We start from the raw sequence: 27,225 nt of genomic DNA, 5'->3' as shown, positions 1-27,225 counted from the left end.
AGAATCCCTTGGTAATTGAATCTGCCTCCAAGTCCACCAGACCTCGTGAATGGAGATTCTTGAAGAATTATCCTGAGGAATTTGTCATTGGGGATGTCTCTCATGGGGTTAAAACTCGGTCTTCAACTAGAAAGGCAAATGAAGGAACAAACATTACCCTTCTCTCACAAATGAAGCCTCAAAATGTCAAGGAATCCTTTGATGACCCTTCTTGGGTAAAGGCGATGGAAGATGAGCTTCTTGAATGTGAGAAGAATCAAGTGTGGATATTGGTTCCAAGGCCAAATGGAAAGAAAGTGACCGGCACCAAGTGGATATTTCGGAACAAACTAGGAGAGGATGTTAGCATTGCAAGAAACAAAGCAAGGCTAGTGGCACAAGGATATGACCAAGAAGAAGGAATAGACTTTGATGAATCCTTTGCCCCTGTTGCCCGAATGGAAGTCATAAGACTTCTCTTAGCTTATGCTACTTTTTGTGATTTTAAATTATATATCAAATGGATGTGAAATACGTATTTTTGAATGGTGTGATAGATAGAGAAGTGTATGTAGAGCAGCCACCTGGTTTTGAAAATAAAAAGCTTTCTAACCATGTTTTCAAATTATCAAAAGCTCTCTATGGTTTAAGACAAGCTCCTAGAGCTTGGTATGAGAGACTTAGCTCTTTTCTTTTGAAAAATGATTTTCAAAGAGACACTACAGAAACTACTCTATTTATCAAGAATTCTAATGATTCTTTCATTCTAGTCCAAATATATGTTGATGACATTATTTTTGAATCAACCAATGAAAAGTAAATTTGACATGAGTATGATGGGTGAACTTAATTTTTTCTTTGGGCTATAAATTAAACAAACTGAAAATGGTATTTTCATTCATCAAGAAAGTATGCCAAGGAACTAGTTAATAAATTTGGTATGGAAAATGCTAAACCCCCATGCACCCTAATTCAAAATAAGATAAGGGAGAAACTGAGAACGATGTAGATGAGACTATGTATAGAGGAATGATTGGCTCTCTTATGTACTTAACTTCCTCTAAACCCGATATTGTGCAAAGTGTTGTAATGTGTTCAAGATTCTAATCCAAACCTAAAGAGTCTCATCTTTCTGCAGTTAAGAGGATCATTAGATATGTTCATGGCACATCCAATTTTGGTCTTTGGTATCCTAAGATTGATGATTTTTCTGAAGTTGGTTATTGTGATGCAGATTTTGCCAGTGATAGAGTTGATAGAAGGAGCACTTTAGGCTTATGTTGCTTCCTTGGAAAGTCCTTGAATGTTTGGTCAAGTAAGAAGCAGCCAACAGTGGCTTTATCCACTGCAGAGGCTGAGTATATAGCTGCTTCTTCTTGTTGTTCTCAGCTTATGTGGTTAAAAACACAGCTTGCTGATTATAAATTAAATGCTGTAAATATTCCCTTGTTGTGTGATAATATGAGTGCCATTAATATTCCTAAAAATCCAGTTTTTCACTCTAGGACAAAACATATTGAAGTGAAATTTCGCTCAATAAGAGAACATGTTCAAAAGGGGGATATTAGCATTCAATTTGTTAAATCAGAGGAGCAATTAGCTGATATTTTCACTAAACCACTAGTTGAGGACAGATTTTATATGCTTAGGACCAGTCTAGGAATTTTAAGTTATGATTCATTGTTTGAAAGTTGCTGATGAGTTTGTTGGAGTTTTTGTCTCATAAACAGGTATGAGACAATTCTGGGCATATGAAGAACCTTTTCTGAACAGCATTCTCTGGACTTTACTGCACATGCTGAATCATCTGGGCCAACATTAAAATTTAGAATCTGGGTGGTCTAATATGTTTTCTCAAACCAAACCACCTCTGGGACCAATGATTGTTACATATGATGGTCCAATGTGTTTCCTTAAATTCTTGTGATTTTGTGCATTTTATCTTTAGTGAAAAGGTTTTATTTAAATCATTTTTTATTCTTTTAAAATATTTATTTTTCTCAAATCAAAACACTTTTCATGATGTCAAGTCTTTTTGGTTGATTTACAAAATCTAAAAAAGAAAGGTTTTGAGTTTGTTGATAACCTCATTTTTCTGGACTAGAACCACCTTTTAAAATAAAAAATTCTGTTAAGTGGGATGAAGGAGTTAGTATCTCTTTCAATGATGCTTTAACTCATATTTGTGAACATATTTCTTTGATTGATGGCATCACCCCTACTCACAAAGCCTTGGGTCATGAACGTACTCAGTTGCACCGCATAGTGAACCATATCATCCTTCTTTAGAGTGGCTCATACTAAAGGGTATCTTACACTGACACTATTGTTTTGTATGCTATTCTCACAAAAATAGAAATCTCTTTTGCTTATTTAATGGTAGGATATATGTTTGATTCTGTTAGAAGTGAGAAAGATAAAGCCTTTCTGTATGGGATGTTCTTAACCTATATTTTTGAACATTTTGGTGTTGACTTATCAAATGAGTCATATGAAAATAGATACTCTTATCTAAAAGGAGGTGGTTCAGTGAAACAGCAAAAAAAGGGACCCACTCATTCTGAAAGGGTGTTTCTTGATGATGATGATGATGATGATGATGATGATGACGACTATGAACCAGAAGACTCTCCTCCACCTTCTACCAAGGGTACCTCAGCATCCACTGTTCATAAATATTCTCTATATAGGGTTGTTAAGGATGTAATGCAGGAATTTGTTTCTCAATCAAACCATATGATTGCTATGAGTAAAGAGCAAAGGAAACTAGTCACCAAATATGAGAACTTCCTCAAAAAATCAAGAGACAGAGTGGTTGTTTTCATTAAATTCATTGCCAATCTCCAAGAGGATGACAATGCTGCCACTGATCCTGAAGAAGATGCTGGTTCTGATGAGAATGGTTCGGATGCCATTATTGTTGTTTTCTTTTGAACTACTCTTTGTCTATTTCGGATGCCTAAATTTGTCTCATGTTGCTGCAACCTTTTATTCACTTTTAGTTACTTACTTGTTTTGGACTTTGAACTAACATTTGTTGCAGGTTTTAGTTCATTTTTGTTCCACCCTTGATGACAAAAAGGGGAGTAGTAGTATATAAATTTGATTTATCTTTATGAATCAGGTTATTTTATTGCTATTGTGGTCATTTTCTTTGAATTATTGGGCTGGATTTGTGTTGTTGGTTATGTAAAATTTCTCAGTCAAGTTGAATTGTGTGTAGTTCTTTATTGTATCCTCTATAAGAATAATAAACAGGAAGGAAGAAAAGAGGATAAATTTAAGGGGAGCTACTCTTGAAAAGGAAAGGGGGAGCAACACAAAAGCAAGCAACAAAATCAAAGGGAAGTCTCTAAACTTTATCAAATTTCAATTCCTTTTGATCATTGTTTCAATTATGTTTGTCATCAAGGGGGAGATTGTTGAGTTAAAAAATTAACTAACATAATTGATGATGACAAACATTAATTTTATTGGGCCAACTACCCAATTAGTTTTGATGATTTTGTTTTAAGTGATGCAGGCTAAATTTCAATAATGCAACAGCCCAAATAAATGGAACAAAAATCTGAAGCTTTCATAGTGTGCTACACTTACACAACAAGCCCAAGAAAAGATCCAAGTTCTTTCAATCAATTTGAATTGGCCAAAATCAAAGATGCAGCAGCCCGAATATAAGAAACACTTAAGGCCCAAAGGAATAAATTGAGCAAAGAAATCACATGGGCTGAGAAGTAAGTGAATAGAATCCAAGTCCAAGGCACATCACTCATAAAAAAGAGAGAGAAAGCTTTCTTCCTTGTCCATTTCATCAGAGAAGAAAGAAAGAGAAAGCTTAATCATAAAGGCAAAGGTCTAATCGTTCAAATCAAAGCAGGATAGGCTAGGTCAGAAGAAAGGTGATCTATTTCCATTTACATGTAATTTCATTTCTTCACTTCTTCTTCCTATTGCTACGATACCATTTTTGGTTAAATGAAGAAAGAAGTCTTTGATCTCTGCTGCTGTAAATCAAGGGTTCACAAAGTTTCTTGGAGCCAAAGCACATCATCAATGGTTTAGATTCAAGTTTACCTTTGAAACTTGTATCTTTACTGATCTAAGGCTTTTGGTCAAGCAAAAAATGGTCTGTTCCAGCATTCCATTTTTGGACGTAAATAGAAGAAAGTGAACGACTGAGTTGGTGAAGCACACAGCTCGAGGGTTGACCTAGGAGAGAGCAACTCAGCAACATGCAAGGAGATACAAAAGAAGATTTTTGATCATTCAGAAGCCAAGGAGAGATAACCAGTGTTTTGAGGTTTATGTTCTGAGAAGAGTTTTCTGAAGAAGTTCATCAACTTGGACAGTGCTTCCTAGTCAAAGGAGCATTCCGCCAGAATGAGGAACTAAATCAGAGGCTATAGCAAATCTGGTTCATCACATAACAAAGAGGCTGTTGAAGCATTAATCTCCTTCATGTTTTACAGATTGTAATTTTATTTTTAATGTTTATCTTTTTGTAATTTCTTGAGGTAAAAGGCTGAATGAGAGAGTCATTGAAAGAGCCTAAGAGTGGAAAAAGACAGAGAGATACACATGAGTGAAAAGTCTAGAGTTATTTCAGATTTCTTTAGGTTGATTAAGTGTCTTATATCTTGTACCTGTAAGGTACCCCTTTCTTAGTTGGGTAAGTACTAAGAGTGAAGAGTTAGGTATTAGCATAACCAAGTCAAGTTAGGTTAGAACTTGAGTGTGAAAGGATTGTGTCAATCCTGTGAATTGGTGTATGTAATACTTTAACTATAGTAGAAATTTCACCACTGTTATGGTGGAGACTGGATGTAGGTTGCATAGCACAAGACAACCGAACCAAGATACATGATGGTGTCAGCTTCTCTCTTCCTTACTCTGTTCTGTTTTCTGATATTCATGAGAGAAAATGAAATTGTCTCATAAATTTTCCGCTGCTAAGTTCAAACAAGTTCAGATTGAAAGTTTGTTTTAAAGAGTTAATTTATTAAAGTAAAAGAATGTAATAAATTCAACCCCCCTTTTCTAAGCCTTTTACAACCTTCACATGATTATGTCCAAACGTAGGGGACCAATTTAATACTTTACCCTTTTTAAAATTAATAAAATGATTTACCATAATGTCTATTTTTAAATTACTTTCAAAAACAAAAAATAGTTTCAACTCAATTTTCAATTAAGAAACAATTTTAAAATAACATCAAAATTTACAACACAAAAATAAAAAATAAAATTGTATAATAAAAAACCTCTCTACTTCAAGAAACAAGCTATGAATGAATGTGCGAAGGCGTGTGATTAATCCCAAAATTAAAAGTATATTTTTTTTGTTCTTAAAGTTCAAATTTTTTTTAAAAATATATATAAATTTTAAAATATTTTTAAATTTTATTTTGTTTTAATTTTGTTCTAAAAATTTTTAATTTGTATCAAATATATTCCTACTAATTTTTCAAAAAATTTAGAATTACTTCAACAACAATTACATAGAACGGTAACACAAGTAATCACACATAATTATCATGCATTAATGTTGGTTGGTCTTAAATTTTTTTAAAATTTTAGCTATCAAAAATGTATTTGATACAAATTGAAACATATAGATCCTCTAAATTTTAAATTTTATTTTAAAAGATAAAATGGGATCTCTCACAATTTATTTTATAAATGAGACAAAAAAATTATGAGAGAAACTATTTAAAGTAAAAGATCATACTTTACTCTTTAAAGTAAAAATTCAAAATTTAGAAAATTCAAATTCTAAATCGAAAATTTTTAAAACAAAATTAAAACAAACTAAAATTTAAAAATATTTTTAAAATTTTTATAAAATTTAAAAAGAAAATACTTTACCCAAAAGAATAAAAAACTGCTATAGATCTTTTCAACAATGAAACAGCATACGCCCTTGTTGATAGAGAAATATTATCCAAACGAAATCATAAATTCATAACCTTACACCTCATAATCTCAATTCATGAGTAGAACATCAAAAACAAAAAGCGTATCCACCTAGCAACTCAGTGACTCAGTGAGTGAGACCGGCGATTTAATCACCATCCCTTACAATGGCCGATTAGAACTAGAAACCTGAGAACTTCGAGCTTGTTAGAAACAAGAGATTAAACTGGAGGAAGGATTTGTGTATTATTGAGTGTATTCAAGTTGTCTATTCAAGTTGTGTGTTCAAATTGTCTAGAATGATACAATCTACTTAATATACTAAAACTGGGTTTTCCCCCAACTACTAAAGGTGACGTGTCGATCTCTCGTGCCTCCGTTTTTCCTCCAAAACAAATAAAATTTTTTTCTATTCTAAATTATTTTATTGTAATTATATTATAATTAATACTAAATAAATAATATATAATAATACTAATTTGGCAACATATCTTTATTATAATTATATCAAATCAATATTTAATGCACTATTAAACTACTTATCAATTCTCAATTAAAAATACTTTTAATAATTTTAATGATAATAATAATATCAATAATAGTAATAATAATAATAATAATAATAAATCTTTGTTACCCGATTCACGTATATCAAATAATTTTTTTAAATTATTTTATAAAAAATATCTTTAATATAATTATATTGTAATTAATATTTAATGAATAATATATAATTATACTAATTTAGAAACATATCTTTATTATAATTGTATCAAATCAAAATTTAATGTATTATTAAAAAATTACTTGAATAATAGATAATTTACATATTTATTTTTGTTTTACTAAAGTCTATATATAGTGTTTTCCTGTGGTACATGAATCTAAATTTGAGAGTCAATTCATCATTTTATATTTAGTGTTTTTTTTACTACTTCATAAAATAAGAATGTATTCTTCGTTTTTTATTGAAGTTGATCTTTTTAAGGTACAATTTATAATTTTTTATAATATTTTTTTATATACTTATTCTATTATATTATTCTTTTGATAATTTTTTATTTGTTGTTACTCTAAGTTATTCTTATCGTCTAATATTCCAATTCGATTGTCTTTTGTTACAATCATTTACAATGTATCAAATCCATAAAATACATCATTGAGTTGTCTTCACTGATTCGGGTTCCAACTACATGGATGTAAGCGTTCAAAGAAGAGGCAATAGTCTCTACTTTATCGAAGAATGTAAGCGTTCAATTTTGCTAAATTCATGACAAATTCAGATATGCAATTCCAACGATTGGTAATATATTTAAATTTTTTTAGTTTAAGCTGTTCATTATTAGAATATTTTAACATATTTTGATTTTTTTTCAGAAATTACCAGTTTTCTTTTGCATGTATGCAATGCCATTGAGGGGAATAAGAGTTAGTTTGGTTTCTCGGTATGACAATTCTATACCTTGCCGCATTGCATGGATAGCGGATGATGAAGCTTATCTAACAAGAGGATGGTTTGATTTTGCACGAATTCTAAATATTAAAACTTACGATGTTATTTCAGTTGGTTGTCGTTACAAGAATGATTCTATACTATACGTGACTAAGGACTAGAATAGGTTCAATATTGTTTAGGTAATTTGGTTTTACTATTAATATTTGATTAAATTATAATTATAGAATTTTAAATTATTGCCTCAATTTATATATTACGATTATTTTTTGTGGATGTGCTATTTTTAAATAATTTAATAAAATGAAGTAGTGTCAGATATTATTAAGTTTATTTTTATCCTTTATTTCTTTATTTGTATTTTCATTATATTTGACAAAAAATGAACCTACATATATTAAATCGTTGACCTAAACACAATTTATTTGCCAATAAAAACAGATTTTATTTATAACTGGAATAAAATTTATTTGCCAACAATCGGTGGATAAAATTGAAATTACACCCGTGTCATATAATTCTAATTAATTAATTGATATAAAATAAAATTATACCCGTGCCATAAGTAATAATCTAAATAATTATATCTTAACAAAATATAATTTGAAATAATTTATAAACAATTATCTTAACAAAAATAATTATTTAATAATTGATTTAAAAATCAATGCAAAAAATAATTATTAATAATAGTATTATTAACTGGGTAAATAATATAATTTCAAATTATTACTTGAAATATAAACAATATATGAAAATCTATTGAGTAAATCAATAATTTTATTCCTTAATAATTTGACAATTACTACTCAATTATCCAGCTAATTGAATTAGTAATAACAATTTCCAATTTTAAATTTTGTATATTAAGTAGTTATTAAAAACTGGGTAATAACGATTTACACGGAAAAATTATTGATAAATTCAATTAACCATATAGAAGATAATATACTAACAGTTTTAGTATATTATTTATGGCAAGTAAAATTATTTTCTCAGATTTTCTATTAAAATTGAAATTAGTAATAGTTTTAAAAAATGTTTATTAATAAAATTACTAATAGTCACATTTTTATACACAAGATATATGTTTTCTATATATTATTTAAAAAATATAATGAAACATGAATAATGAATGAGTATGTTATTTCTTCGACTAGCTAATTAATACAAAATTGAGTACCCATTTTTTATTCAATTGAGGTCATATTCTGTTTGGTAAAAGTTTTAATCACCTTAATTAAATCATGTCTTTGTGCCTTAACTTATACAAGTAGTAATATGTTACATATTATTTGATATATCTAAGTAGTTATTTCTCATAGTGGAGATGTAAAAAATCATATTAAGGTTTATTGCCAAATAATTAGTGGATGAATAATAGTAAATTATATTATTTTGGGAAAGTATTTTCATTATAATTATATCAAATCAATATTTAATTATGATAAAATATGTCAATTATAATTATATCATAAAATTATAATAATTACGATATTTATGTTATATATTTTAATCATTTATGTACGTAAATAATTAGAAATCAATCAAATCAAATTATCGCGATAAATAATATGTTGTATATTATTACGGGAAATAATCTGTAGATAAAATTGAAATTACACCCGTGTCATATAATTATAATTGATTAATTGGTATAAAATGAAATTATACCCGTGTCATGAGTAATAATCTAAATAATTTTATCTTAACAAAATATAATTTGAAATAATTTATAAACAAGTATCTTAACAAAAATAATTATTTAATAATTGATTTAAAAATTAATGCAAAAAATAATTTTTAATAATAGTATTATTAACTGGATAAATAATATAATTTCAAATTATTACTTGAAATATAAATAATATATGAAAATCAATTGAATAAATCAATGATTTTGCACCTTAATAATTTGACAATTATTACTCAATTAACCAGTTAATTGAATTAGTAATAACAATTTCCAATTTCAAATTTTGTATATTAAGTAATTATTAAAAACTGGGTAATAACGATTTATACGAAAAAATCATTGATAAATTCAATTAACCATAAAGAAAATAATATACTAACAGTTTTAGTATATTATTTATGGCAAGGAAAATTATTTTTTCAAATTAAATTTTATATAATTATAGTAAGTCTTTATAATTAAAGCAATATAAAACTGCTTCATATATAGCGATAATATTATACATATTTATATATCTTTTCTTTTATCTCTTTTTTTTTTAAATATTGACATATAATTAATGTAAAAAATATATAATATTAAACTGTTTTGTTATGCATATATATGAATTTGTATAATAACCCGTATAATTTATACGTATGGCATAATACATATGTCACAAAAAGATTCCATAATTTTTGAAAACCACTGTTTTGTTATATGAAATTGAAATTGAAATTAAATAATTTCTATTTATATAATTTTTTTCTATTAGTATCGAGTATTTCCATTAAAATTTATATCGTTTGTAATTAGTGTGTGTATATATATAAGTCGTAATAGTCAATTGTTTCAATTATTTTGATGTTAATGCTCTTGCGAATGAACTAAGTGGGTATTTAGAAAGGCTAACTAATGAGCAAAAATTTGCATACGATCAAATAATTGGTGCTGTTAGCGGTAATATGGGTGGACTTTTCTTCTTATACGGTCAAGGTGGTTGTGGAAAAACATTCTTATGGTCAACTATATCATGCTCAATTAGGTTTAAAGGAGGTATAATTTTAAATGTTGTTTCGAGTAGGATTGCTGCACTTTTGTTGTCTAATGGAAGAACTGCACATTCAAGGTTTAAAATTTCTTTGGTCATAAATGAGGATTCTTTGTGTAGCATTAAACAGGAAAGTCCTCTTGCAAGGTTAATATCCAAGGCCAAATTAATCACATGGGATGAAGCTCCAATGATAAGTAAATATTGTTACGAAGCTTTAGACAAATGCCTCAGAGACATCTTAAGGTGCTTATATTCGTATAATGCTCATTTGCCATTTGGAGGTAAAGTTGTTGTTCTCAGAGGAGATTTTAGATAAATTTTACCTGTGATTCTCAGAGGCTCAAGGCAAGATATAATTCAGTCTTCTATTAATTCTTCATATTTGTGGCATAACTGTAAGGTTTTGAAGCTTACAAAAAATATGAGATTGTCACTAGGTGAAAACAACAACATACAAGAACTCATAAATTTTGCAGAATGGCTACACAAAATTGGTGATGGTTTGGCTGGTGATACAACAGATGGTGATCGATCGTTCATATACCATCTGACATTTTGATTAAGAACTCTGAGACAGCTTTGGATGACCTCATTGATTTCGTGTATCCAGATATGTTATCCAATTTATCCGTTGAAAATTATTTCAATGATAGAGCAATTCTTGCACCAACTTTGGATTGTGTCGCTGATGTCAACAACAAGATGACTGCAGGGTTACCTGGACAAGAAAGAGTCTACTTAAGTTCAGACTCTGTGTGTGCTGAAGAGGAAAATATAGAATTTGAGTTAGATGCTTTCTCGCCGGAGATTCTAAATGGAATAAATTGTTCAGGTCTACCACCACACAAGTTGGTTATGAAGGTTGGCGCTCCTGTTATGTTGCTGCGGAATATAGACCAAACTAATGGTTTGTCTAATGGAACGAGGATGCAAGTTAGAAGAATGGGAAATCATGTGATAGAATGCAAGACTTTAACTAGTAACAAAGCTGGAAGTATTGTTCTTATCCCAAGACTGAATCTAATTCCAAATAATGAAACATTGCCGGTCAGGTTTCAAAGAAGACAATTCCCAATTATCATGTCATTTGCAATGGGAATAAATAATTCCCAGGGACAAACTCTATCGAAAGTTAGAATTTACCTTCCAAGGCCAGTTTTCACCCATGGTCAATTGTATGTTGCGTTATCAAAGGTAACGAGTAAAGATGGTCTGCGAGTGCTGTTGCAAGATCATGGACACTTGGAAGATAACTGCACGATGAATGTGTTATATAGAGAAGTTTTTGAGAGCCTATAATAAAAAGGTAATAACAAAATGTCTTACTAAATCTATTTATTTATTAAAATTTATTACTATCACCTAAAAAAATTTAGAAATTCTAAGAACTAATAGATGAATTCTTATTGTACATTAATAGTTTGAGAATATTAAAATTATCATTAAAATTCGTATAATTTTATTCTCTTGACAAACAATTTTATAATTACGTTAATCATATAATTTTATATACAAACATTGATACGATGTTTTCATGTATATACTTTGTAGGTATCAAAGGATAGTATTGAATTGTTATTCAGTAGGTTTAAATTATTTATTGTTTATTACAAAATTTTCTGCATTAAAATTCTCTATTAATTTGTTCTTCATTTTGAGCTGATTTTGATGTTTTCTTACTTCACAGTAAACTAACATATAAAATTTTGTTGATAGATTTAAGTATTACTAGATTATTTATGGTCATATTGAGTATATATGCCTGATTTATTGAAAAAAGTAGATTAAATAACTATTTTATAGTTAATACGATTAATACTTTATTAAGAAAAGAAAAATAACGCATACAAGTTATTTTTTATTAATTAAATTATTATAATTAAAATAAAATTTAACATAACAACTTAAAATTATAATTTCAATATTATTACGTGCATGGCACGGGTGATTAAACTTGTATAAAAGAGTATTTATAGGTACTAAGAGAATCGTAATAATAAAGACGTAATCTCTTATAATAAATATTCAGATATACTAAATAATACTAATTGATCCTAATTGATCCTAATTATATTCCAACATCCCCCCTCAAACTCAAGTGACAACTTGAGTTTAAAACTTATTTAAAACAACGAAATAAAGAGAAAAAAAAGACTGCATAAACTGATAAAACGGTGCAGACGAAACTGCCGGAAGGAAGCGTAGATGGAACTGCCATTTGTATGAAGGAAATGCAGATGGAACTGCCACTAGTTTGAAGGAAGCGCAGACGGAACTACCACTAGTCTAAAGGAAGCACAGACGAAACTATCGCTATCTGAAGAAAGCGTAGACGGAACTGCCGCTTGTCTGAAGGAACCGCAGACGAAACTGTCATGAAAAAATGCAGACAAAACTGCCACAAGAGAACGCAGACGAAACTACCACGAAAGAATACAGACGAAACTGCCACGAGAGAATGACAAAAGGGAAAGAAGAATGTCATAGAAAAAAATGCAAAACTACATTGATTTTACCACAAGGAAAATAACCTATCCTCTTCAAGGAGTATACCATGGCTCTGATACCATGTTAGAAACAAGAGATTAAACTGGAGGAAGGATTTGTGTATTATTGAGTGTATTCAAGTTGTCTATTCAAGTTGTGTGTTAAGTTTTCTAGAATGATACAATATAAAAGGGTATTTATAGGTACTAAGAGAATCATAATAATAAAGACGTAATTTCTTATAATAAATATTCAGATATACTAAATAATACTAATTGATCCTAATTGATCCTAATTATATTCTAACATGGTATCAAGAGCATATGTTTTTTTTTCAATGAACATTTGTTCATAGTTCCTTGTTTTTCCTCTTCCGGTAGTGTTCTTTGGCCTCAATTTTCGACCCTTTCTCGATGCTTTGGTTTGTCACCGCCCCACCATCTTCTTTGTTTCGTCGTTGTGAGTTCAACGAGACCAACCCCGTCGCCGGAAACCGTCGAACGTGCTGCCAAGCGCCGTCTGAAGGTCGCCGTCCATTTTGCTTCTTTTCCTTTTTTCAGATGCTTCCAGGACCGTCCGATCTCCACATCCACACCCAGGATTGACCCACGTGTCACGAAGCCACGCCCCCAGCATCAGCGCCCACCCAGCACCGTTTGATCTTTAACAACGATCCACGGTCCAGCGAGCGCCACGTGTCGCGGAATCAGTGTCTCTAGCAACTCGCGCTCGTACCGACCCGACCCGGACCGCTTCGCGACCTGCGCCCCGCCCTTGCTGACTCAGCTCTGACGAGGTTTCTCTTCTCGAATCAGATGTTGCCATGTGTCACCTTCCCGCAGACGTGGCTGCTGAAGTGGAATCTGACGTGGCAGCTAATGTGTCAGACAGTGGGACCCTCCCTAAGGTTTTTTGGTGAGCTCTTTCCGATTCTGCACTCCGATTTCTCATTTTCTGCTCCGAAATTTCTATTTTTTCTCCTCTCTTTGATCTTTGTGCCTACTATCATGGAAAAGCCAGATATTTTTGCTGCCACCGACAAAAAGGGTAAATTCTGTCAAAACTGTAACCGTTCTGGACACCTCTTCTCCGACTGTCCTTTTGTTGAATGTCGAACATGCCACCAGAAAGGTCATATTAGCTACCATTGTTCACAGCTGTTCTGCCGTTACTGCAAGCTCTCGGGACATTTAATTACCGCTTGCCCTACTCGCCCACCACGTCCTCATCCACTCAACCCGTCTTCTGTCTCTCTATCTGATCTTGCATCTCTTCTTCAGCGTCTTCTCTCCGTTTCTGGTAATACCCCTGCTTCTTTTTCGATCCCTCCAGGTAATTCTAAATGGTACTTTGACTCGGATTGCTTTAATCACATGTTTCCGTTGCGTAATATTTTTTCGTCCTTGTTTACCACTACAAATTGGCCTTCTATCAATATTGCAAATGGCTCCCTCTTGCTAGCAACACACAAGGTTCTATATCCCAGACAACTCTTAATCTTCCTGATACTTATTATATTCCCAAATTAAACTTTAATCTTATTTCTGTTGGTCAACTTTGTTTCTTTCATATTCACCTACTTTTGTCGTTTGTTGTACGAGAGTATATATAAATTTTTTTGTTGCATGGGAGTACATCAAAATTTGAAATATAATTTAAGTAAAAAAATTTCATATTATATACCAATAGAGCAGTGACATGTATTAACAGGGTCATTAAATAAATTATGTGTATTTAAATTATATTTTAAATTTTTAAACAATGGGTAGTTAGAAAAGAGATAAACGTGTTAATAGTAGACAGTTTAATGATTTCCAAGTAAATGTGTTAATCCCTATCATTTAAAATGGACTAAAATTGATCAAACATATCTATTTTAATCTATTATACCAATCTTTTTATGTACTAATTGCATGAAAAAAGTTTATATTATTGATATTATTAATATTTTTTATTAATTCTAATTTTTTTTAAAAAATACATATATCTCATTTACAGTGTAAACGAGATATACTATAAACGAGATATATATCTGTTTACAGAGATAAACACGTGTCGCATACATCCGTCTTATCTCGTTTACACTGTAAACGAGATAAGAGAAGAGTATTTATTTCGGCAAAAAATTTTTAAATTATTTATTTTGATAATTATTACATTTATTTAATTTATAAAAATAAAAAATCCTAGTTTAAGTGGCTAATTCACACAATTTGAGCACAATCTTCTATCTATGTATTATGCTATAAGATTTTTATTGTATTTTTATTTTTTTATAATAACAAATCTTTATATAATGTTATAGGATTCTTTTTAACCTTAACTTTTCATATTCTTTTATCCTTTATTTTTATGTAGGTTACACTATTGTTTTCAATGTTAATGTTAATTTTTTTAATATATATAAATTTAGTTAAAAACTAATTCATTCTCTTGTTCTTTCATATTTATTACTCACTCTTATATTTTTTCTTACTATATAAATCAACATTCATTTCACACATTTTTTTTATCCTCTTTCACAGAATCTCAAATCTTTTTCTCTTTTTTGCTTCTCTCTCTCAATTCTTGCTAATTTTTTACACAATTAGAATTTAGTAGATAATTATAGTTTTATTTTTATTTTTTTTAATTTGTTAAACTAATGTATGTATTAAGTGAGTATATCCATTAGTTTTTCTATTTCTTTGTGTAATTGCATTCATGAGTTATATATTGTCTTTATCGCCTATATATCATTTCTTTTTCCTTTCAACCATTTATATTTTTTTAATATCATTTAGTAGTTGTAGTAATATCGTTGAAAATACATGTCATAATTCATGAAAAATAAAATTAAAAAATTAAATATCATTTTTAACTATCAAAACATTAATAATATTTATACTAGTATTTTATCTAATAATTTTATCATTGTACTATAATATGTAAATATAACCTAAAGAGATAAACAAAAATAAACAAAACTAACTATTTAAAAATAAAAATAAAAAAAATTATATAAAATTAGATGAATAAACTTTAATTGAATTTTTTTATTACTTACACAAAATAGTTTCACAATCATTCTTAGACATTTTATTTAGGAATAAGTATTGTTTTGATCCCTCGAAAAATTTTCTGCTGTTACCTTCATCATCGAATGAAATGGGTGTGTGCAATGCCTCGGTCTCATACTGAAATACGATTTCCTCCAATTCTGTTGGCACTTCACTGAAATAGAATCTCCCTACCCCTACATTATCCGACTGCACACCAGGATTATCACCACCACCTCCTTGATCATTTGGCCCATCAGTCCCCTGACCACCAGCATTAGTGTCTGCACTATTTTCTCCTCTTACATTCACCCTTGTCCCATGCTGAACCATCTTCTTTCTAACCTTAGATTTTTTTTTTTTACCCTTACCTCCTTGCAACTGGCTTCTTCGGAGTCACTACCTTTTTTCACCCTTGATATTTCTTTTTCTCTTGCAACCAGCAACCCCTCCATTACTATCACTTTCAGTACTATAGGTCTCCACTCCAGCTGGTGGAGGTTTGTACAGCACATCTTTCGTACTTTTGTACCCGTCATCTGATGAAGATGATGTCTTCAGTTCCTCTAAAATCCCATCCACATCCACATCCATTACCCCATCACTATTCTTGCTAACATCTTCAACGACCTTAGGGACATCGACTTCATGATCAAAGTATATATGGAACTCAGAAGTCTTTTGGTTCTTTAATATGTTCTCTCGCATTGCATTTATCCCTGCATCCGTAGTTAACATGTTCAATCCAGACTCAATGTCGCTACTTGTGGGATCATACCAGTATACTTCCTTGTATGACTGGTATCCTAAATCCTTAAATAACATTACAAGGTCTCTGAAGTTCACAAAGTCCATATCCATCTCAGGGAACCTCTCTTCCTTCCCATTTTGATAAACCAGGGCTCCATCACTTCCTCTGACAAAGTTACCTCCATGGTGAAAAACTGACACGACAAAAACAGTAACCATCTGAAATTAACCAATCATCAACAACGTGTCAATCCAAAAATAGTTACCAAAAATATGAACGAAATCCCTTTCCCCGAACACAATCTCTCCTTCTAATCCTACGCGCAACGTTTTCAAAAGAGTTTTTCGCCTTCATTACACCACTGTTACCCACACTCTCAACATGCACACACACTGCCTTCACCCTTTGTTCACACCACAATAACCAAAACTTAAATGCTAAGCATCACGATCTTACCTTCTGATGAAAACAGCAATTACAACCTCAACAAAAACCTCCTTCTGGGCCTCCCGCATCAACTTCACCACGCACCGATTGCTCTTTCACATAGTGTAATTTTTTGAAGGAGAAACAGGGGGAGGGACTTTGATCGTTTATCTTCTTAAGTTTTCAATAATTTAGAAGAGCAAACATGGGTTTATGGATATTGCATATAGAAATTAAACTATGTTTGGAGGGATGGGGGATAAACGACATCGTTTTGGAGCCGGGGGACTAATACATCATATTTTTAGAAGGTCTAGTCCACGTGCCATCCCATAACGGCCATGTCAGCACCACAGGAGACACGTCAACATTTTTCGACAGGGCTAACAGACTGAGTTTAGCCCCGGAGAGGGGAGGAGCAGGGTAGATTTGTCCACATTTTTAAAAGGTCAGAAACATATATATTTTTCAATTGTCGAGGACAAAAATATCCACAGAGAAAAAAGTCAAAAACCTATTTATTCTTTTCTCTAAATCTAATTTATATTATTATTTAATTAAATTACAAAATAACAGTTAAACACAATTATTATCTATTTTAAAACGGTATATTTTTTTATATCTTTTTATTGAATAATAATAATAATATTATTGAATCATATATAAATGGGTTTGTCTCTGGTGGCTATAAAGATTGAGTGGCTAAGATGGCTAAGATCAAAGAATAAATCAGAATTTGACATGTGGCAGAGTTTGGAGTTGAATGAATTATGATTTGACCCTAATTAACATGATTGCTAGACACCAAAGAAAAAATAGCTACTTTTCAAAAATATCTTAATAACATTTAAATTTAAAATTAATAGATAAATATAAACCTGCAATTAAATAAATTAAAATGTGTAATTAATTATTATTTATTATTCTAATTAAATCTTTAATGTATAATTATATATTTATATATTTTTAGGAAAAATTTCACTCTCCTCTCCTCTATTTACAAAATATACATTTCCCTCTCTTATAACTTTTAAAAAATCCCCTCTTTAATCTATTTTAATTTTTTTGTGTTAGCTAAGGTTAACTTTTATCTATTTCCAAAAAAAAATTATTTTTTACAAAAATACCCTTTTAACAAAAATTTTATTCTTTTATCATTAAATTTTGCTTACCAAAATACCATTTAATAAATTATTTTTTATTTATTAAATTGGATTTTACCAAAATATTTTTTTAAAAATTAATAATTAAATTATATTTTCCTATACCCTTCAATAATTTTTTAATTATTAAATTATAATTTTACCAAAATTTTGGTTAATAATTTTTTATATTTTACTATTAATTTTTCGATATCAATGTATATTATTTTAAAATTAAATAAAAAAAATCTTACCATTGTTAATATGTATAACAATCAATATATATTGATGTTGAAAAATAATTTTACTAAGATTTTTTTATATTAAAATAAAATATATTAATATCGAAAAATTAATAGTAAAATATAAAAAAATTGTTAACACAAATTTTGGTAAAATCATAATTTAATAATTAAAAAATTATTGAAGGGTATCTTAGAAAATATAATTTAATTATTAAATTTTTTTAAAGATATTTTGGTAAAAATACAATTTAATTAATAAAAAAATAATTTATTAAAGGATATTTTGGTAAGTAAAATTAATGACAAAAAATTAAAATTTTTACTAAACAGTATTTTTGTAAAAAAAAATTATTTTTTTTCTTGAAAGGTGGATAAAGTTAAAATTAGTTAACACAAAAAAATTAAAATGGATTAAAGAGGAGGTTTTTTAAAAGTTATAAAGAAGGAGAATATACATTTTATAAATAGAGAAAAGGAAAGTGTCATTTTAACATATTTTTATGAATTTAATTTTGATACACTGTTAATATATAATAATTTATACGAACATTTAACAATTATGTATTATTATGTCAATAAAAATAATTATTTTTTATTAACCATATAAACAATTGTCTAAAAAGATTATAATTAAACAACTATATAAAATATTTTATATTATCAGTATAATAAAATTAAATTAAATTTTTATTAATAAGTCTTTCTTTTAATATATATTTCACAAGTATGATATATTTAAAAAAAAGGATATTTCATCATCATGTCTTTTTTTTATTTTTATATTAATTATTAACTAATGATCAGTCAATTTTCTTGATAATATTCGTAACTTTATTCTTTTAATTTAATTCAGTTTCTTAAGGTACATTATTATTAATTTAAACATTTTTTCCATTTTCGTAAGAATTTAAATTTAACGCATATTTAAAAAAATTTTCATAATTTTTAAATCAAAATTTTAATTCAATTTGTTAAGTTAAATTGTTATATAGATCACCATAAATTTATTATCCGTATGTGTAAAATTTAAATTCAAAATTTTATTAAAAATTTTATCATAGTTTTTAAATCAAAAATTAAATTTACTTTGTTAAGTTAAAAAATTAGTTAAATCACTATAAATTTATGATCACTGTTTCTTAATTTTTTAAATTACAAAGTTATAAAGTGTTAATATTTTTTTTTCTTTCTGTTTTAAACTGTGTGCTTTACAAATTCTACTAAATTCTTCATACCACATGTCATATATTTATTGAATGGTCAACTCTTAGTCATGGTTGACCACCATTCTTTTGGCCACCAGAGACTCACCCTATATAAATTATCAAATTATATAAATATATTGTACAATATTTTTTACAAATTAATTTCTAAGTTTAATATTAATTTACATATTATCTAATATATCCCTAAACAATATATCCCTAAACAATATATATAGCATTTTAAATTTATACTATATAATATTAATTTAGCATTCCGCATATCCCGTGAGTCTTATCTAGTTTATATGGTTGTAATCAACACTTGTAAAGTCTACATGAGACTTCTCAAGTATCACTGTTTCAAATGTTGGGAAGTTACATTACATGAAATGGAAAGCCAATTCACTTGAAACCAACTCAAATGTTATATTAAACAATATATCCACTTCCTGCCTGCTATAGCTTGGTGCATTCTTATACACAACCTTACTTTGTCCGAACCAACTCGAGCGGCAATGTTTCCATTGCTAGCTGAAATTTCATAAAGGAAATTGGAAAACAAAAGGATCCTTAATAAAGTGAAGAACAATAAATGATAAATGAACTGCCATTTGGGGAAAATGGAACTGAATTTACCCAAAGTTTTGGAGTTCCGGAGTCAGTCTTCTTATGCAGTTGAGATAGGTCTGACTGAAAACTTATGACAATGGCAACTTTGAACTCAATTGAGAAGGGACTGCATGGAAATAGAGAAAGAATAAAATAAAACAATAGACATCGAGCCATCAAGATTTGGAGTGTAGGATCCAAGAATTTTCGCAAGCAAATATGAAACAATTTATTATAAGGTTATTTATGAAATGGAAATATAGTTTACTGAGTATCCTTGAGCACATCACATGCAAAAAGTTGCAACAATTACTATTGTGCAATACACTGAATGGAAATTATCAAGAACAAGACACTTACCCAGCAAAAGTTGTTGGACACGTCAGAAGCCGCGGAAGTATTACATAGATAGGTATAGTCAAATTATGGCATACATCTCCATCTGCTATCTGATAAATGGAAAGGGAGTTAAAACATTGTTTTAATTTCAAATGCTTTTAAATTTGTATCACTTGCCTGGGTCGTTTGTATCAAAGATGTTTCAGTTGCAATTTTCTCCCCAAGAAGAATGGACTCAACACGAAACAACTGAATGTCGATTGAGTGAATCGGAACTGCAGATGTTTCTACAGTTAACTCACCACTAATAGGACCAGCCAAAGAACACTGAGAAGAGATCTTCCCCATCACCCGAAATCCACCTATTCAACAATACATCAGCATTAACCTCATGATTTTTTCCATTAAAATGTTTGCAAATACTATTATTCAAGTTCATTACCAACAAACACAAGCAAGTTAATATCTGCCACAGTAAATGAGAAATGTGAAAGCAATAAGATAAATGGTTTTAATGAGAAAGTATACCCTTAAATAAAAGAACAACACACCAGATTTTAATTCAGGAAGCAGAGAGTGTCGTTGAGTGTCCTGGGTTATGTAGAAGATTACCATTTCTGGAGGAATTGGCCGTTGTAGAAGATCAGCTGAAAAAATCCACAAACAAAAGAAATACTAGTAGTTTAATCATGATTACGTGAATAAATGTATAAAAACAGAACATTTGATTGCAACGAACTTATACCTTTATCACTTTCAACAATGAACTCCATTGTTGTTGATAAAGATTTATGTAAGTATCCGCGAGTCACATCTACAGTCACCAAATACTATAAAGGCTATCAATCACCAACTGTCGAAATTAGTTGATAAGTTAAATAAATAAAACAGAGACTTACACGTGTAAAATGAGTTATTTTTTATCAATTTTCAATTCTAAGAATTTACACCATCAGTGAACCATATGGCATCACCAAACCTTATTAGTGTAAAAATATTCAACCTTGATTAAGATCAAAGCCAATCACCAACTGTTGAAATTAGTTGATAAGTTAAATAAATAAAACAGAGACTTAAACCTGTAAAATGAGTTAATTTTGATCAATTTTCAATTCTAAGAATTTACACCATCAGTGAACCATATAGCATCACCAAACCTTATTAGTGTAAAAATATTCAACCTTGATTAAGATCAAAGCCAACTTCTTTACCAAATGTCAAAAAGAGAGATAATAATCAATAGTAGGAATGGTGGTGAAAATTTAATCATGTAGATCAGTTGGCTAAGAAAGCATCTTCCATTACATTACCTGGATACTTATATTTGCCCCATGGAAAGTCTCATAAAACTTTTCCAAATTTTCACCTTTCTGTCTAAGGGTCACCGAAAATGGTATCTGCCACAAGATTGCAAACCTTTAAATGAATATGAACACAGTGAACTAGGTTAAATCAAATTAATAGGAAAACCTGTCAACTATGGTACTAAATTTTCACTCAAAAGAACATTATAGTATTTCAAATATTATTTTGTTCAGAAAAGCCAACTTAAGACAGGAACTGCAAGAACAAATCCAACTATGTTATTCGAACAGTGAGATCAGATTTGTTTCGTAGGACAGTATCATATTTTTGGCAAAAATGAGAAAGTAAATCCAGATGAGACAAGACACTCATTAAGGGGTAAAATCATATAACAAAACAGCTTCTTAAAAGCTTAATCTTCCAGATGGTTGCAAGTCTAGAAATCAGATATTTAACTGAACTTCACCAAAATTATGAGAAAACCTCTGCAGAATCACATATGGTTATGCTTATCTTTTTATCAAATTAAATTCCTCTATCCCCAAAACAAGAACCTCATGCACCAGGCCCACCTCTTTGGGAAACAAAACACAATGGGCTAGCTCAATATCTTATCCACTTGATAGCTGATACTAGATATCATGCCTTAATAAGATAAGTAGTCTAAAAGACAAAACTGTAATAAATAGAAACTTCTATTCATTCACTAATGATATATTACCTCTGTTGTGCCCGAAGCAATCTTTCCAGAAGGTTTAACCTCGATGGTCCTATTCCTGTTTACAAGTTAGTCATAACAAGTTTCATATTTTCCTTTCTGTAACACCAGAAATTCCTTATGAGTGCTATTAGCAAAGTATCAGCTTGAATGAAAGTGATCATGCAAAGCATAATTGTTATCAACCAACTTCACGATGCCGTTTATGTTGGTCCCAACTAGTTTTTAGGGAAATGATAATGCCACTTCCATTTTTGATAATGCCACTCCACACATGATTCTTTTGCATTGTATATTTTTATGAATTTGTGGAAAAAAGAAGTGGGATTATCAAAATTGGAGTGGCAATATTCATTTCCTAGTTTTTATCTAAAGCATTTAAACTTTTTTATTTGCAAAAAAAAAAAAAAAAAAAACATTAACTCATTATTGCAATATTGAATGTAACTCTTTTCAATTACAATATATCCCAATGATGTTATTTACAATTATAAACTCAATGTTTTATTCTGCCATTTAAGTTTAATAATAATTTGAAAATCAAATCAAACATTAAGTCTATCAGAATTTTGGAGATCACAAATTTCAGCAGAAACTCCGCCTATGTTACACTTGCGGTACATAGCCGGTCCCAAGCCCGGATAAAGGAGGAGGGTTGTGTTAGGTCTTCGGCAACCAACGTAAAAATATAGCCGAACCCCCCATGACAAATTTCAGCAGAGGCAGCAATGACAGTTTAAGACACATCGGAGGCAGAGGCGGTGGGGTTGTGCCGTGGTGAGGGCGAGGGGTTTAGGTGGAGGTGGAGGTGGAGGTGGAGGTGGAGGTGGAGGTGGAGGTGGAGGGTGGTGGTAGTGGGGTCATGAGGGACAAATTGGTCCTGACCAATCCCAATCCCCCTCTAGCACGGCATTTAAATGGTCATTTCATCACAATAACAAGCCAGCTAGGAAAGTTTTGTTATCAGTTCACGGTGGATTTCACAAAAAGGGCTATGTTGTCTCACGACAAACAGGATCAAGGGCCAAATTGTCCTGTTTTTTTTTGTCATGCGTCACATTTTCCTCTAGGAAGATATACACGGACCAAATTGGGTGTTTACTCGCAAAATTAACAAATTACAGGGATAATTTGCCAATTTTAAAAGCATAAATACAAGTTGAGTTACACACTGTTGGATCTAAAAGTAAAAAACCTAACAGCTAAAATTAAAAGCAAACTTAGAGGACTAATGTTAGCCCCAAATAAATCTGGGACCAACAGAAATGCCACCCACTTTCACCATCAAAAAGAAAACAATAGATGATATAATGTACTCTCACGAATTCTTCTTATCATTACTATCTTCTTGTTATATATATATATATATATATATATATATATATATAAAGTATTGTCTCTCATGAAGATTTACCTAGTCAAAGACCGGTAAGTTAATCACAGTCACATAGAAACTGAATCAAATCCCAAATAAGCAGACTAATCTGCAAATCTATAATTATAAGGTTATGCATTACGGTTGGCTCATCGAGAAAGATCATATATGCAAAAATGAATAAGGTAGAAATCATTTACAATTTGTTATTTTGTTTAGACAAGGAAGCAAGAAATCAATAACACTATTTGCCATATTTTGAAAGGAAAAGAAAATCAACAGCATCAATAAAATTCACACTCTGCTTGTCAAATTACACAGTAAGAGAACAAGAAACAAACTTACAAAATAGGAATTGGCTTAATAACTCCATAGAGTGACTCAACAACCCCAGCTGATCCTCCACGAACCTTCACCATACACAACAATAAGGCCAACAAAACCATGAATTAAAGCTTCAATAAAATACTAACTATAAGGTTTGCGTCTTTTTGGTGTAACGAAAGAGAAGGGTGAACCTGCATGTTGACGGATCCTTTGAGAGTAAGGCGAATTCCATAGTGGGAAATTGAAGACTGCGTTTTGATGATGATTTTGCCTTCCAGTGCTTCCTGAAGTCAAATTCCCAATCAATAATCGATTAAGAACATTTGTGTGTGTGTGTGTGTGTGTGTGTGTGTGTGTGTGTGTGTGAGAGAGAGAGAGAGAGAGAGAGAGAGAGAGAGAGAGAGAGAGAGTTACCGAAGGGCGATAAATACGATTGAAGCGCGAGAGTTTGAGGTCGATAGACATCGCAACTAACTAAAAAACAAACAAGCACTGGTCACTGGCTCTGTGGCTCACATGAATTATGAGCAAGGTTCTGAAAACCGGACTGGTCATCAAACCGTTCTAGTCACTGGTTTACTGGTCCAACCGGTCCAACCGTGGTTCAACCGGAAAAACCGTTCCATGATAAAATAATAAATAAATTATAAATAAACATCATAAAATATCTTTCAAATTTAAAACCCTATACAAACTATCAGTCTATCACCAACTAAATGTAATTAATTAATCATCAAAATATGCAAAATTAACATCATTATACTTCCATTAAAAATAACTGGATTGAATTGCAATGCACAAGTTAAAGATAGACAATATTGCCTTAAGTAATTGAGTCAAAAAGTAAAACAAAACAGGCCCTTTTAGTTCTTTTATGCTTGTAGGCTTTCAATAATACAATCATTACCATACAGAGGAACTTTCTTGAAGGAATTTATGGCAACCAAAATAGGCCCTGCTTTTGTCTGAATTGTACAAGATATGATTAACAAGGTTAAATATTGTAGTTAATCAGACCAAAAAAGAACATTTCCCAGTTGTCTCACTGAGTACAGCCAAATGGCACAAACATCACTGTGTACTAGCATAATTCTAGATCAGACTCAGTTCCAGAAGATGTTATTATCTTCACCAGCTCCCAATTCCCATTTGAAAGTTGAAGCCAACACTGAACCTTTTGAAATAACGAACTTCAGAAGTAAGGGAAAGAAATAGAAAATTCTAAACTATCCATGTCTTACTAATAATGAGAACAGAAAAACTCAATCTCTTGAACTCAATAATTACATCAGTTATCCAACTAAATAATTGCATCACAGTTATCATAAACTGATTTCAAAGCCTAGAAGCAGAGTGAAATTAAAAACATGAAGCATATAATAAATCAAAAGATCACCAATTGCAATTTTTTAATAAGAACAGAAGTTAAGAACAATGAAAAATGAAGAAAGATTAACATTTTTCAACCCAAATTTAACAAAGCTCATCACAATGATTAACAACAACAAAAACACTGTAGGAACAGTGAATCAGTAACATGGGCAGTGCAAATTTAAAATTTAAAAGTTATCAATTTAAAATCTATCATCAAATACAATCAGTGAGCAAAGCCAATCAACCAAGCACTGACTGAGCATTCTGTTATGATTCTGTTACTGGGAAGCAACAAATTCAAGTTACAGCAACATATTTAACAAATCTTAGTAAAGTCCCGATTTACAGCAACATTTAGATCAGCAACAAGGCAAATTTATTGATTAGCAATTCAGCAACATGCACAAATACAGGGAGAAGGGAAATTTGGAAAAGAGAGAACAGGGAAGCGATGGTTCAGGGACTCACCAACCGTTGACGCCGAGTCGGCAACCACCCCACAGAAGGCGACGAAGCAAGAGACAACCCCACGAGTTGCTTCTGCCGCCGGCGACGAGACAGACGAACCACGAGATGCCAGTGACCGAGACGAGACTCGAGTGACACTGGGAGGCAGAATCGAGCAGAGACAACCACGGACAACGAGCAGCAACCAACGCGCACAGGTCGAGCACCCACTGGCGGAGGAAGGCGCGAGCAGCCGAGCACAGAGGAGAGAGACGAGATGCGAGCACACGACGCGGAGGATCCCGAGAGAGAACCGAGACCACGAAGACGGTAGTTCTTGAGTCGTCGGACGGCGGCAGTAGACCCTCACTCCGACAGACGGCGACAACGATTGGTGGAGGCTGCTAGGGTTTGCTTTCTTTGGTGGAGGCTAGGGCATTTGCTGGAAGGAGTTGGAGAAGGGGGATAAGTGGATAACGCGTGCAATCTTTTCCTTCACGAAAGGAAACGACGTCGTTTTTGTAAACCGGCCGGCTTCTGGTCCGGTCAGCCGACCGGTTACCGGCCAGCGGTTCTCGAATGGTTTTAGATTGTGCGGTTTTGCACATTGGATCGGATCTTTTCTTTGCCGGTCCGGTTGAACCGGTTTGACCGGTCAATCCGATCCAGTTTTCAAAACATTGGTTATGACATGAGTTTAGTTTTGAGAATGCAACACTCCACTTCATTTCCTATTATAAATTGCTCCGGTAACCTTAGCAACATGGAGGTTAAAATTATATAAAGAAGAAAATATCATATCGGTGCTCCACATATTCTAATTTTGGTCAAATTGATTTTTGTTATTGACAAAATAATCTTTGAATGATTTTAAAATTTGACAAGCATATTCGTAAACTCATCAGAGTGCAATTCTAACGAAAATAATGCTAAAGTGGCCGTTGTATTTTCCTGTTATGATAATCTTATTAATGTACATATATAGGTGGAATTTTTAATTAATTAATCAAATTCTATCTGAACAATCCATATCCTAACCTTAATCTCCCTCCCCAATGCACTCTCACACTTTCTCACTTTAAAATGAACCAAAACGGCGTCTCAACCTTTCCACTCTCACAGAGTCGCTGTCGCTAACACTGTGTGGTCACGCGTCTCCTTGCGGGGTCTACTACATCTGCCAACTCATGTGTTGTTCGTCACCGGTCTGTGCTTCGCGGTGGCTCGTTTCTCTCCTTGCGGTCAAATATAAGAACAGACACACGTAGTAGTGGTGTCTCACATCAGCCTCGTCTCCGCGCCTCTCGCCCATAATTGTGTCTCATTTTCCTACCGCTAGTCGCTAATCACAACTGCTCGCTGC

At 31.3% G+C, this 27,225-nt stretch overlaps 2 protein-coding genes across 5 annotated transcripts in view; both read right to left on the bottom strand.

Moving 5' to 3' along the window:
* The window catches only part of LOC112716128 (uncharacterized), a 274,079-nt gene that overhangs the window by 184,973 nt on the left and 61,881 nt on the right, over positions 1-27,225 (bottom strand). Inside the window, exon 4 of the mRNA XM_072205187.1 lies at positions 1,248-1,266. Coding sequence (XP_072061288.1) covers positions 1,248-1,266 — 19 coding nt within the window. The remainder of the gene's footprint in view (positions 1-1,247; positions 1,267-27,225) is intronic.
* LOC112716120 (uncharacterized) lies at positions 19,477-26,348 on the bottom strand. Of its 4 annotated transcripts, none has more exons than XM_072205188.1 (12): positions 25,884-26,348; positions 24,456-24,515; positions 24,233-24,325; positions 24,060-24,124; positions 22,343-22,397; positions 21,627-21,713; positions 21,062-21,146; positions 20,868-20,963; positions 20,490-20,678; positions 20,338-20,422; positions 20,005-20,104; positions 19,477-19,899 (listed from the first exon to the last, which is right to left on the bottom strand). In XM_072205188.1, exons 2-12 carry the CDS (start codon positions 24,504-24,506, stop codon positions 19,855-19,857), a joined length of 951 nt encoding a protein of 316 aa, XP_072061289.1. In that variant the 5' UTR covers positions 24,507-24,515; positions 25,884-26,348; the 3' UTR covers positions 19,477-19,854. The 4 variants fall into 4 exon arrangements, with proteins under 4 accessions (XP_072061289.1, XP_025623760.1, XP_072061291.1 ...); XM_025767975.3 differs by having other exon boundaries at positions 20,338-20,426; positions 20,494-20,678; XM_072205190.1 differs by having other exon boundaries at positions 20,338-20,426; positions 20,494-20,678; positions 24,456-25,215; positions 25,884-26,340.

Source organism: Arachis hypogaea, chromosome 10 (assembly GCF_003086295.3).
Source record: "Arachis hypogaea cultivar Tifrunner chromosome 10, arahy.Tifrunner.gnm2.J5K5, whole genome shotgun sequence".
Classification (NCBI taxonomy): domain Eukaryota; kingdom Viridiplantae; phylum Streptophyta; class Magnoliopsida; order Fabales; family Fabaceae; genus Arachis; species Arachis hypogaea.
The sequence above is the reverse complement of the archived record's forward strand: the minus strand, read 5'-3'. Positions and strand labels throughout refer to the sequence as shown.

What these genes read in the sequence shown, in the direction of transcription:
- LOC112716120 (XM_072205188.1), bottom strand. Translation starts at nt 24,506, where the DNA reads ATGTCTATCGACCTCAAACTCTCGCGCTTCAATCGTATTTATCGCCCT. An exon ending in GCTTCCTGAATTAAAATCTG is followed by an intron (nt 20,679 to 20,867) that starts GTGTGTTGTTCT and finishes ATTGTTGAATAG; the next exon opens with GTGGATTTCGGGTGATGGGG. An exon ending in TGTCCAACAACTTTTGCTGG is followed by an intron (nt 20,105 to 20,337) that starts GTAAGTGTCTTG and finishes ATTTCCATGCAG; the next exon opens with TCCCTTCTCAATTGAGTTCA.